The sequence below is a fragment of the Heterodontus francisci genome, chromosome 17, assembly GCF_036365525.1.
Source record: "Heterodontus francisci isolate sHetFra1 chromosome 17, sHetFra1.hap1, whole genome shotgun sequence".
Lineage (NCBI taxonomy): Eukaryota > Metazoa > Chordata > Chondrichthyes > Heterodontiformes > Heterodontidae > Heterodontus > Heterodontus francisci.
The window spans coordinates 47,348,089-47,362,235 of record NC_090387.1 but is presented as its reverse complement, the minus strand read 5'-3'; the positions used below and the strand labels follow the sequence as shown (position 1 = coordinate 47,362,235).

Here is a 14,147-nt window from a genome sequence, read left to right as displayed (position 1 = left end):
CTCAAACCAAAACCCACATAAATTCAGCATAAAGCAATAGACAGATCACTATCAATATATAGATTACAAATTACAGCTTAACAATCAGATACAAGAGAGATGGGTTTCATAGTTTCACTAGGCAGTCCAAACAGCATATATGGCAATAATTACAGTCACACAGTTCTTCACAACTCTGAAGTTCCTCAGGTAGATTTCCAGTTCCTTTCTTCAAGGAACTAATTGTTCTTCCAACAGCAGTTTGCTCTCAATCCGAGCTCCACGGGTGCAAAGAACAAAGAAAATTACAGCACAGGAACAGGCCCTTCGGCCCTCCAAGCCTGCGCCGATCCAGATCCTCTATCTAAACATGTCGCCTATTTTCTAAGGGTCTGTATCTCTTTGCTTCCTGCCCATTCATGTATCTGTCATGTATCTTCACCACAAAGTGCACTTCTCCAGAACCTCCTCAACTCTTCTCACGACAATCTTGTTGATGTGGATTTACCAGACTTCCTTTTATCCGAGTCCCTCAGTGACGACCTGTGCACTGTTTGGCCGGGTCTGGTTAGTCAGCTTCTGGATTCAGTCTTCACTTTCTTCTGCTTGACTGTGCTCCATTCCTGTCTGATCTGCCTGGTCTGGGGAGGACTTTTGTCTCCTTTTATCTGATTCTAACCAGTGTCAGTTTCCCCAGAAACCTGAAGTTGTTGTTCCAATTTCTGTTTCAGTTTTTGTTTCCATCTCTGTTTCAGTTCTAGTTTCTCTCTTAGTTAGGGTCTGGTATATATTGTTATACTATCTGTAAAGTGCTAGGAGCTAATTGTTATGTGTAAGTGTTCCAGTGGGGCCACATTCATGACTGCACTGGAGAGTCATTTGATATGTAACGGAAAGCAGTCTCACCAGTCCTACAGCAGGCAGCATAGTGGCTGAACAAATAAATGAAAAGCTCAAGATTTCCCAAGTTTAAAATGTGATTATTTCCAACATCTGGGAACCAGAAAACAACAAGAAGACGTAACAGGGTCTTAAAAAAAACAAGCTTTGCAGCCACGGATTCCATCACACTTCCTCCCCCACTTTGGAGGAAAGAAAGCTTTACCGTAGTAACGTTTTCTTTACAATAGTTTAGAAATACAGCAAGTTCTTAACATCAGACATTTTAACATAGCTTATTACATACTGTACAGGTAACATTTTCATATTCCACAATTATGCATATCGTATTTACAAAATCATAAGAGCTTAACCAATAACAAAACCCAAGTAAATGTGACAATTAGGATTCAAACATCATAGAATTATCATAACTCAGTGCCTTCCTTCTCTTTTACACTCCCTCTTTAAACTCTGGATAGAGCATCAGCAATTTCATTGCTTTTCCTTGCAACATGTACAGTTTACAGTGTAAATGGCTGTGACATCGAACTCCAACGCAACAGCTGCAGGTTCTTTGTTCTGAACTTTTCTAGAAACACAAGTGGATAGTGATAAACCAATATTTCTCCCTGACTATTGGTTACGTATACCTCAAACTGTTGAAGAGCCAGTACAAGACTTAGAGCTTTTTTTCCAATGGTCATGCACTTGTTTGATGTTTTAATAAATTTCCTGGAGAAGCACCTAATGAGCTGTTCCATACCAGCCTCCTCATCATGGAGCAGTACTGCTCCTACCCCTATATCACTACCGTCAATAGACACTTTGAATGGTTTATTGAAATCTGGGGCTGGAATAATAGTTCTTTTATTAAAATGGGCTTTAACTTCTCAAATGTTTGGCATGACTGACCATTCGAACTTCACGTTCTTTAACAGATCTGTCAATGGGGTGACTACGGTACTGAAATTAGCGACAAAGTTCCTGTGTCTTGGGGACAGGAAAATCTATTATTGCCTGAACCTTGGCCGCTCATGGGAATATTTGACGTTGACCCACGATATGTCCTAAACAAGTGACCTTTGGCCTTAGAAAACTCGCAGTTTTTTAGGTTTATGACCAGATTAGCTTTGGCCAGCCTGTCAGTCAAAGCTCTTAAATGTTGGACATGATCACTCGAAGTGTCGCTGTACACCAAAAGGTCGTCGATGTGCACTACACAGTTACTCAATTCGGCATCACTTGATTGTTTAATCTTTGGAATGTAGCGGGTGCACTTTTCATACCAGATGGCAGGACTTTACACTGGAACAGACCATCCGGTGGCACAAAAGCAGATATTTCTTCAACTTGGTCAAACAAGGGGACTTGCCAGTATCCCGTAAGCAAATCAGTCTTGCTAACAATAGCCAGGTTTCCCACCCTATCAATACAATCTTCAAACCTTGAGATCAGATAGGAGTCCTTCTTAGTTAACGCATTAACCTTTCGGTAATCTATACAGAGCCTTTGAGAACAGTCTTATTTTGGTGCTAAAACAACAGGAGAACTCCAACTACTTTGACTAGGTCCAGTTATGTTATTACTCAACATGTAGTGAATCTCCTGTCTGACTTCAGCCAATTTACTGGAATTAAGTCTGGAGGAGTTTTGTTTAACCACATGAATAGCCAGAAAAGTGCAACCTGGCTTATCTGCTTATACTCCCTCAATATGTCAGTGATATCTTTCCTCTGATGCTCAGTTAGACGTAACATCTCATTCAGACCCTCTGACACCCTTATTTGCCAGTTTCACCACAGGAGGTTCAATCTGGGAACACTCAGTCTCAGGCTCATCATTTGGTTTATCACGTGCACCAGTATTACCATCTACCTTCTCTACCACCTCATCTAGTGGCTGACCTATGCTCACGATCATAATATCTCTTCAGCATATTCACAAGACAGATCCTTTGATTTTTCTGTCTGTCTGGGGTACTATTCAAATCGTTCGCCTCTCTGAGTTTTCTTTTGATGAAGTAAGGTCCGCTAAATCTAGCTTTCAATGGTTCACCTAAACTAGCACCTTATCTCTGGATTGAAAACTACATGCCTTAGCTGTTCAATCCACTTGGGAATCCATCACCTGCTGAGAAACCTTAAGATGTTTTCTGGCCATCTTACAAGCTTTGAGGATCTCTCTTGAAACTCTGATACATGGTCTAAGAGGGTAGTTTCTTCCTCCTGTGCCAAAGCTCCCTCCTTAATGAGTTTAAGAGGACCCTTCACCTCATGCGCATAGACCAATTTGAAGGAACTGTTTCCAGTAGACTCATTTGGTGCGTTCCTGGTTGCAAATAACAAAAATTATGCCCCTTTATCCCAATCATGGGGATACTCAAAGAATAGGCTTTAATCATGCCCTTCAGGCTTTGGTAATACCTCTCCAAAGCACCTTGTGACTGTGGATGGTAAGTAAATGACTTGAGCCGCTTCACTCCCAAAGTACACATGACCACCTGAAATATACCTGAAATGAAATGTGATCCCTGGTCAGGCTGAATTTCTTTTGGCAAGCCATACCTAGTGGAAAAACTGGACCAGCCTTTCAATCACAAACTTTTGCTGTGATCTTCTTCAGTGGTACTGCCTCTGGAAATCGGGTGAAGAAACCCATGATAGTCAGGGGATGCTTATGACTTGATTTAATTGTATGTAAGGGTCCAACACAATCCACAAGGACCCTACTAAATGGTTCATCAAATGCAGGTATCGGTATTAATGGGGCTGTCTTAATCAAAAGCTGTGGCTTCCCAATCATCTGATATGTGTGACATGTCTTGCAGAAGTCAACCACATCCCTGTGCAGCTTCGGCTAGTAAAAATGTGTCATTACCTTAATCTGCCTCTTCCGAATAGCCAAATGACCTGCAACTGGAATCTCATGGGTAATTCTCACAATTTCATTGCAGTAGCAAGGAGAGACAACAATTTGATGGAACCCAATCCTCATCAGCGGGCCTCTGGGGAGGTCTCCCTCATGAAAATGTCATCCTTGAGATAATAGCACTCTCAGAACTTTTCAACCTCTGCTTCAGAACACGCTGTCTGAGACAAACTTCTCAGTTCGGGGTCTGCCTGTTGTGCTTCAGTTAAACAAGATCTGCAAAACAATTCACCATTGTTAGCCTTGGAGCCTTTGCCACCAACATCTCCAGCCAGATCCTCGAAAAAAGTTACAATCAACCAGATATCCAAATTGTCCTCTCCAACAACTGAATCCATCTTGTCTTGTTTAACCCTATGAGCCTGGGATCTATTTACAACGCAATCTGGGAATATTCCAGGAAATTCCTTCTGCAGAACCTCAGTTTCAGCAACCTCAGCTGGCTTTTCCAAAACTACTGGAGTAATTTCCTGGCAGAAAATCTGCACCCTCAATGGGAAAACTAGGAACAACCCCAACAGTAAGAGGACCAGGAACCAAGTCACATTTTAAATTAAGCCCCCCAACAAATCAGATAAATAGATTCTATCTCTCCCTTGGATTAACCCCTTCGCGTTGAGTGATCTACTGGGGAAGAATTTCATGTCACCTGCCAACATTTGATTCTGCTATCCCTGTATCTCTACGAATAACAATTGGCTGTATCAGTGAACGCAGGAGTAACTATCTGCTTGACATGAATGTTGCCCGCTAAGATAGTATTTCCTGGGGAAACCCCCTTAATCTGTATACATGCAACAGGCTTGTTTTTCCACTTCCAATACTCAGCCTTCACATGTCCTTTCTTATGACAGAAATAGACTGTCAGGCCCCTCAGACCAAACCTTTCCTCCTGGCTTTCTCTTTTACTAACCTAAGGTGTGTCTGTGTCTTTACTTTTGTCATCTTTCTCCGTAGAACCAGATCTCTTCATTATCAACCGTCTTATCTCTCCAAATTCTCTGAAAGTTTCTAAACTGGGGCTTGTAACTCCTGCTTTTATGGGTCAACTCGTAATTATCTGCCATTAACTTTATGTCCCTCCAGGTGGAACCTTATTCCTGAAGGGAAGCTGTTTTTGAATTCTTCCATCAGAATTACCTCCCTGAGGTCTCAATATCTTGCACAAACTTCATTGATCTATACCACTATCAAACACAATTTCCTTCTCTCGGGCAAATTCCGTAGATGTCTGGCCGTTTCTTTTTTTAAATTCCTGATTTTCTTTGTCTGTAAGCCTCTGGTACCAACTCATGGGCGTTAAGAATAGCTGTCTTTACTCTGTCATATTGTTGAGTGTTCATCTGAAAGAGATGAGTATGCCTCCAAAGCTTCTCTGTGAAAACACTGTAGGAACATTGAACAAGATGGTTCAGGCCACTCCAGATTCATGACAATTTTCTCAAATATTTCAAAGTACATTTCTACTTCCTCACTAAATTTAAGTACCAAGTGTATATTCTTTGCCAAATCAAAACTACAAGGAGTTTCATCTGGGTCATCTTCAATTTTCACCCCAATGCACGCCCACTGGCTTTCAGCCTTTCAATTTTCACTTCGTGGTCTAATGTCAATTTTTGCATTTCTTGTTCTTTTTTTTCTCATCCCTATCCAGTTTTATCCTTTGCAGTTTAAATTCAAGTTTTCTCACTTCAAATTTCAAATATAAACAGTCTTTTTCTCTTTCCTCTCTTTTTCTCTTTCTTTTTGTTATGACCAGGTGAGAAAGATGTCTAGGGGTCTGTTACAGTCTTCACCTGGTCAATTGTAACAGGGTTTTATTTTTAAACAGTGTTTTGAGCTCCCCCTTTTGTGAATCCTAGTCACAGCTTTCCAATTATAAGGCAAATAAATCAACTCACCAGGTTTTCTCAGGTTTAAAGGAGAAAAGTGAAGTTTATTATAACTTAGACTTAAGCAGTTGACGCCTATGGATATACGACGTGCCCACACTTGCATGTACACGCGATATACACATGCAAATAGGGACAGAAAAGGGGAGAGGAAAATAGAGAGGGGTTTGAGGCAATATCAGAAGAGTTTCTTGTTTACTGAGCTTCAAACTCACATGATGGGCCCTCTGTTGTTTGTCATACATTCACATCCAAGTCATTAATATATAAGGGGCATGATTAGTAAGTTTGCAGATGACACCAAAATTGGTGGTATAGTGGGCAGTGCAGAAGGTTGTCTAAGGTTCAACAGGATGTAGATCAACTGGGAAAGTGGGCAAGGGAGTGGCAAATGGAATTTAACGCAGACAAGTGTGAAGTGATGCATTTTCAGAAGTTAAACCAGGGCAGGACATATACAGTGAATGGCAGGGCCCTGGGGAGTGTTGTTGAGCAGAGAGACCTTGGGGTGCAAGTACATAGTTCCCTGAAAGTGGCAACACAGGTAGACAGGGTGGTGAAGAAGGCATATGGCATGCTTGCCTTCATCGGCTGAGGCATTGAGTACAAGAGTTGGGACGTCATGTTACAGTTGTACATAACGTTGGGTAGGCCGCACTTGGAGTAATGTGTGCAGTTCTGGTCTCCGCACGACAGGAAAGATGTGATTAAACTAGAGAGGTTGCAGAAAAGATTCACAAGGATGTTGCCTGGTTTGGAGGTCTTGAGGTATAAAGAGAGATTGGATAGGCTGGGTCTGTTTTCGCTGGAGCGAAGGAGGCTGAGAGGGGACATGATAGAGGTATATAAAATTATGAGAGGCATAGATAGGATAGATAGCCAGAGTCTGTTTGCCATGGTAGGGGTGACTAAAACTAGTGGGCATAGATTTAAGGTGAGAGGAAGGACATTTAAAGGGGATCAAAGGGGTAAATTTTTCACACCAAGAATAGTGGGTATCTGGAATGAGCTGCCAGAGGAGGTGGTGGAGGCAGGAACAGTAGCGACATTTAAGAGGCATCCGAACAGGTACTTGAATGAGCAAGGCGTAGAGGGATATGGAATTAATGCAGGCAGATGGGATTAGTATAGATAGGCATTATAGTCGGCATGGACGCAGTGGGCCAAAGGGCCTGTTTCTAAGCTGTATGACTCTATGATTGTGGGTAGTCTTGCTGTTCATCGGGGTCCAATGTTCTTAAACCTAGTTCACGTAGGAGACTTTTCTCTCTTTTGAGGTTCACGTGTTTCCACAAGATTCAGTTCCATGGGAAAGAGATGGAGGCAGGCAGGACTGGAGAGGAGGTTCTGTTCCAACCAGGAGCACACGGCTTTCTGAGTTCAAATCTCAACAGCCAGCTAGTCATGTGACTAAAACTGGCCTGACCACATCATCTGTGTTTTCGGATTCTGCTATCATGGCTGTCAACCTGCAGTGCTAGCACCCCCCACCTTCAGTGTCTGGTAATCAAAAGTCCATTGTTGGTTGAATAGGTCAGGGCATGGTCCTTTGTCCCTTGTTCCAACTTTAGTAGTTACTATGCAAATATCTTTCCAGTCAGGGGTTTGCAATTTTAAGTTGTAATGTTCATGTGCCGAAATCACGTGTGCCTCAGTCATGGCAGGTGGGGGGGTTTGCGTGACACTTTTGTTCTTTCCAAGCGCAGCTTCTCTAACTTAATTTTGGCTAGCTCCACTTGAACACTAGCAGAAACAACCTCTTCTTTCACCAGCTTAAGGCAAGGAACCACTTCTTGTATTATCTGGGGGGTTTTTTAGCCCCTGGGCTTACACTAATCCCCACGTGTCCTGATATCACAACCAAATTGACCTTAACTGCTGTAATATACTGAGAGTTATATCTTCCCTCTTAACAAATTCTTGTACATTGATGGTACTTGCATTGATTTCCCACTGAACCCAGGCAAAGTAAATGTGAAATCTTGTTTGATTAAACTCTGGAAAATGCCAGTGAACCAGTTTACAGCATCATCATGGAACCAAATCCCAGATGAGCCCCCAGTTTTGTTAGTTGGTGGTCTCCACAGGAATCCTAATGGAAAGAATCAAATCCACTGTCGTGCAGGCCCCCACCTGCTAAGAATGAGGCATATTAATTTCGCCCATGGACATTAAATTTCAAATTGTTCCTGGGAAGAAGAGAAGGCCTGTTACAGAAATTGAAGACAGGGAAGCGCATTCCATTCCCTGCGAAGATGATACAATACACAGAGCCAAGACATGGTCAGACCAGTTAGTCACATGATTAACCGGCTTGGCAACCTGGGGGTTTCTGAATTGTTCAGTTTGAACGGAGAGCCTGCAGAAAACAGAATGCTCCTGGACTGAAGCAGACCTCCTCTCTTCTGTCTGTCTGCTCCCGTCTTTTTCTCACGGAGCTCCAAAACTCACTGAAGACACATGTACCCCAAGGGAGAAAAGTCTGCTACAGTGAACAAGGTTTAATAAGAATACTGGGCCCCAACGAAAAGATCTACCTACAATCAAGGACTCTACAGTGAGCTCTAAGAACCGTAACAACTCTTCAGATATTGCCTCAAACTTTTCCACTTTATTTTTCTTCTCTTTTTGCATGTGTCTATCGCGTATGCATGCTAGCATGAGCGCGTCGTGTATCCGTGGGCGTCAACCGAATTAAAGTTTACCTTTTACTAAATTTCAACTTTTCTTCTTTAAACGTAAGAAAGCCTGTTTGTGCTGGTTTCTTTGCCTTAAAATTGGAAAGCGGTGAACAAAGATTCACCAAGGGGGAGCTAGAACATGGTGTGTTTAAAATTAAACCCTGTTACAGTAAGACCAGGTGAAGGCTGAAAGGGAACCTTAGACCTCTTTCTCACCTGGTCGCAACACCACCAGCTGATCTCAATTTGGGAAACCAAACCAAATGTGCAAGGTTTCACTTTTATAAATTTTACTTCACTCAAACTAAAACCAAGATAAATTTACATGAAGCAAGAACAGATCATAGTCAATATATGTGTATGTTACAAATTACACCTTAACTTTCAGATACGACAGAGATGGGTCTCACAGTTTCATTGGGCAGACGACCTAACATACATGGCAATAATTACAGTTGTACAGTTCTGCACAACTCTGAAGTTCCTCAGATTGTCAACTCCTTTCTTCAAGGATTTAGTGTCTGTTCTTCTTCCGACAGCAGCTCTCTCTCAATCCGAATTCCACAGGTGCAGTCTTCACCACAAGGCTCACTTCTCCAGATCCTCCTTAGCTCTGCTCACGACAGTCTTGATGGCGTGGATTTAGTAGTCTTCCCTTTATCCGAGTCCTCCAGTGACAACCTACGCACTGTATGGCTGGGTCTGGTTAATCGGCTACTTTAACTAACGGAAACATCGCCTGGATTCAGTCTTCACTTTCTTCTGCTTGCCTGTGCTCCAGTCCTGCCTGATACAACTGTTCTGGGGAGGACTTCTGTCTCCTTTTATCTGATTCTAACCAGTGTCAGTTTCTCTGGAAACCTGAAGTTGTTCTTACGGTTTCAGTTTTGCTTTCCATTTCTTTTTCAGTTCTCATTTCCCTCTGTCAGGGTCTTTAAAAAAAAAACGAGCTTTACAGCCATGGGTTTCCTCACAAAAGTGAATAAATCTCATTATTTCTTAAGAGTTAGAAAGACAAAGAACTTTTTTCAATAGCATCTTTCAGGATCTCAGGATGTCTCATCGCTTTACAGCCAATAAAGTATTTTTTTTTTTAAGTGAAGTTATTGTTCTAACTGAGGAAACGTGGCCAACAACCTGCATGGAAGGTCCCACAAGCTGCAGTGAGATAATTAAGTAATCTGTCTTATTAATGCTGGCTCAGGAATAACTATGGGCTCAGACAACAGGGAGAACTCCCTTGCCCTTCTTTAAAATAATCCATTGGAATCTTTTGTATCTACCTGAGAAGGCAGACAGGGCCTCGGTATAATGTCTCATCTAAAAGAAAGCAGCTCCAATAGTGTAGCACTTCCTTAGTACTGCCCTGAAGTGTCCTAAATTTTGTGCTCAAGTCTCTAGAGTGAGACTTGAGGCCGCAACCTTCTGACTTATAGGCAAGAATGTTACCGCTGAGCCTCAGCTGATATTGGGGATGCATGAATGTCTTTGTAGCTAGGCTCTTGGCAGTGGTCCATTATATATTCATTTCAACTTTCTGATTTTTACACCTTTTAACACTTGTAGACTTCATTTCTAGCAAATCATGCTAAAACTCTATTTAGTATTGTACAAGAGTTTTCTAGCTGCTAGTTGTATGTAAATTAATTGTTTTTCTTTCTTAGATCCAAAACTTTTTACAATTTTAAAAGACAGCTTTTTGGATGAACCGCTAGTACTGGAGTAAGTACTCTCTATGTTTTAACCTGTATTTGAAAATGACTATAATGAACAGTGTCATTTGATCACTCCTGTTAATTTTCATTAATTTTGGGGTTGAACAAGTTGTTTCTTCCCACCACCCCTTTCTAATTTGCCTTGTGCAAAAATAGTTACTCAGCTCTGCTCGTCAATATGCTGGGCAAGTTTGGAATGTGAAATGTTATTTTATAGCTGGCTAAATATGACAAGAAGTGTTAACAATTTTGCAGACTTTTTCTTTTACCTCATTTGGTATAAATATTGGGGGAAATTTGCCAGACACCAAAAAGTAATGATGAGTAATTCATCTGGGGTTGGATGGGAGGGGGATGGTGGTGATTTTATCTACTGGGAATTAAAAAGAAGCTTATCAAGGGTAACAACAGAAAGAAAAACAAAATGGTAACTTGGGAAGATGATGAAATATCCACATGTCCCTTCTCCAAAATGTATTTAAGACAATAATCCTGAAACAAAGGCTAGAAGTTTCTATTCATTCTGGTGGATCTTGCCTTTTGATTACCTTTCAGTACTTCACTACCTTACTGACCTAGGCATTCTTCATGATTGCGTCTGCACAAGTATTGCTGCTCTGTTTGGTTTTGGGAGGACCAAGCCTAAGAACTTCCTGGTCATTGGGTTGACCAAGTCAATAATTCTGAGCATTTTATCCCTTTTTATTATTATGTGAAGTTTAAGCCGTATAAATGAGACCTAAAACCGAAAATATATCGGTGGTGTAAGTGATGCATTGATCATAGGATTTGAGAATGACTAGAGATGGAGGGTTAATCGCACTGATTTTGTTTGAAACCCCTGTTTCATTACACTGGTGAGCCTAAAAATACCTAGCCTCTGTTGGCATGTGGAATTAATTAGGTCTGAGACTGCTAAAAATAACCTTAGAAATTGCGCAAATGGTAACCAGTTGAAATGTACTTAGTTCTAAACAGGAAACTCATCCTAACAAATAACAATTTTATCTGGCCCTTTAATATCCATGCTAGTGATCATTTTTTGTACTGAAGGTAACTGCTTTTAACCTTTGCATCTGTTGTAAAATTGTTTGTAAATCTTCAAGCAATTCTCATAGTAAGAATAGCACCAAATGTGAAATGGCGAATTGCTTGTTCTAATATTAGCTCTCGCTACTGGTTGTAACTTATAACTTACCATATTTATATGCATATAGGTTGCACTCCAAATGTAAAGCCTTACTCCTCTTTCCCCTTCTTCTGAAAAGTTATTAACTCACATATAGATCGTTTACCAACTTTTATTAAAAAGAAAACAAAGTACGCTATATATGTGAGTTTATAAAATAAGTATTGCTTATGACTAAGGTATTTGTGAGTTGGGTGGGCATTTATTTGCTTGTCATTTTTGCCAGCCAAAAAGTAGCCAAAATGTACCATCCCAGAATTCTCTCAATTGGTTCGGCAGCAAATTAGATTTTGTTCTCCATCAGAAAAAAAATTAGCATTTTTGTAATAAAGTTTAATTGTTGGTAATCATATGAGCCTGTACGAAGGTCAAATGTATTCTGGGAGTGAGGGAAGTACAATTTTAAAATTACTGGCTGTTCAAAAAGCTAACTTCATTTGTGGTAGACATTTTGTGATGAAGATATATTTTTTACATGATAATGGTTATTTTCATATTTTAAATTGCATTTTGAAAAAGACCAAATACCAACTGAAGGAACTGAAGAAGTAGAGATAATAAATATGATTCAAAAGTACTTTAGTTAATTTGAATCAGTGAATTGCTAAATAGTTGTCTGTTGCCAAAATTGGTTATGGTTTCGAGTAACTTTTTTTTATTTTTGCTGAAATAAATGGGACGTTAACCTCAACAACTTCAGTATATTAGCAGAGCTTTGGTTTCCTGTTGACTCTTTTGAAGGAAGATTTTCATTAGTTCAAAAATATTGTGCGAATCAGTGTAACATTTTCCCTCATTGACCGGCCGTATTTGCTGTCCTTTATTTGATCCAAAATCTGGGCATACCTATGCTTGCTCTGAGTTTGCCAATATTCACTCTAAGTTTATTGCAGTGATTAGCATCCACACTTGTGTAATAAATCATTTTTTAAAAATTGACACAACATTTTTTAAAAAGGAAACATCTGTATGGTTTATGGTATAGTGGTGCTTCTCACATTGGACCCCTTTTGAAAGGTTTTAATTGAATTCAAGCCTGGATATTTATTATTATTATTGATATTTATGTTGACTGCCTGCTAAAGAAGAGTTTTGCTAGTTATTCAATGGTCTGCCTAATAGAGTGCCTTTTTGTGGCAGATTGTTATTCTGACCAGGAAATGAAAAGTTAGGTACTGAATACTGGTGGACATTGCTTTAGACATTTGTGATCCAGAGTGCCCTGCCCTTCTCAAGGACATGGCAGTAGTAGAGAGATTAAAATTATTTCAATGGGTGTTTAAGTCCTACAGTTTACGAAATATAACATCAGGCTATTCAGGAAGAACTACAAAAAACTGACCGATCTTAAACACAGTGGACAGACAGAATCTGTGATAAATTTAAGTTTTGGAAGAAGAAAATGATGGATAGTCTGTTTTTCTAATCTATAGCTGTAGATAAAGCCAACCAAGTAATTTTTGTGGAATAATTAATTTAATGACCAGATTAAATCAGAGTTGAATAATTTAATTGTTACAGTGCATCAGCATCAATCAATAAAATCACACATCAACGAACACACCACATTCTGCCAGCCATGTATAGTCACATCTACCCCAGCTGCATTTCTGTATTTAAAATTCACTGAAGACAATTTTCAATTCTCGCTTTGCCTCCCTTCTTTGTGTTCTTGAAGACAAATTGCAAATCAATAAATTTGCTAAACAGTTCACGGTCACACTTAATGGGAATATTTTTAAGAAACAAGTGAAGTCGTGATTTTTTTTTTTATAATGACATGGAAAAAGAATTGTAACAAATTCAGGTAACGAGTCAAAAATTGATAGATTGCAGTGCACCATTGTGACATTCAGAGAGATATTCTAGTAATAGAAAAAATTATATGAAAAGCTGTGTATTTGTGATGTGTAGTTCTAGCAGTGGTCATGTTCAACTTATAATGCAGTAGACTTCTGTTGGGTGAGCTCCATCAACTCTCAGTCTGGTGATGGAGCACTGATAGGTGATTGGTTACACAGTTATTGGAGAAAAAAAATTAGGATATGAAAAAGCGATGATGCCAGATTATAAATATAGTGAGATGACATTAAATGCTGTAATATTAAATAGATACAATTTCCAGACAAATTTGTGTTAAACAAGTTGCATTATATAGGACCTTTATAGAAATATATCCAAAAGCACTTCATGGAAGTGTGAATTGAAGAATAAACCTGTAAATTTGAATGTAAATGTGCACTATATAATGTATTTGGAAGCACATTTTATAAACAACAAATCGCATTCATATCATGCTCCCTTCATGCAGAAATGCGGAAGGGTGCTAGTGAGGTGTATGTTACTTAACGATCAGCATTGATGGAAACTAAAAACTGTTCGTGGGTGGACATGAACCTGATGGCCTTTTCTTATGTTGGGTACTAATGTAATACCTGTCTGACTATACATTTAAACTGGTTCAAGTGAGCAGCTGCAGTAATATTGATTTTAAAAATTCACATCTGAAGCAAATTAAGCACAAAGAAAAATATATCTCCTTTCACAACCTGAGGACATCCCAAACTTCTTTGCAGCCAATGAGGTCCTTATTAAGTGTAGTCACTGTTGTAATTTAGGAAACGCAGTAGTCAATTTGCACGAGGCAAGGTCCAACAAGCAACAATATAATAATGATCAATTAATCTGTTTTAGTGTTGGTTGAGAGATAAATATTGGCCAGGACACTAGGGAGAATTCCCCTGCTGTTGCTCAAAATAGTGCCATGGGATCTTTTACATCCACATGGGAGGGCAGGACCTCCGTTAATGTCCCATCTAAAAGACCTCCAACAGTGCGACACTCCATCAGTATTGCACTGAGATGTCAGCCTAGATTATGT

General features: G+C 39.9%; 1 protein-coding gene across 1 annotated transcript in view; it reads left to right on the top strand.

Annotated features, from left to right (window-relative positions):
* Window positions 1-14,147, top strand: part of itfg1 (integrin alpha FG-GAP repeat containing 1) — a 296,337-nt gene that overhangs the window by 20,208 nt on the left and 261,982 nt on the right. The window contains exon 4 of the mRNA XM_068049376.1: window positions 10,027-10,084. Coding sequence (XP_067905477.1) covers window positions 10,027-10,084 — 58 coding nt within the window. The remainder of the gene's footprint in view (window positions 1-10,026; window positions 10,085-14,147) is intronic.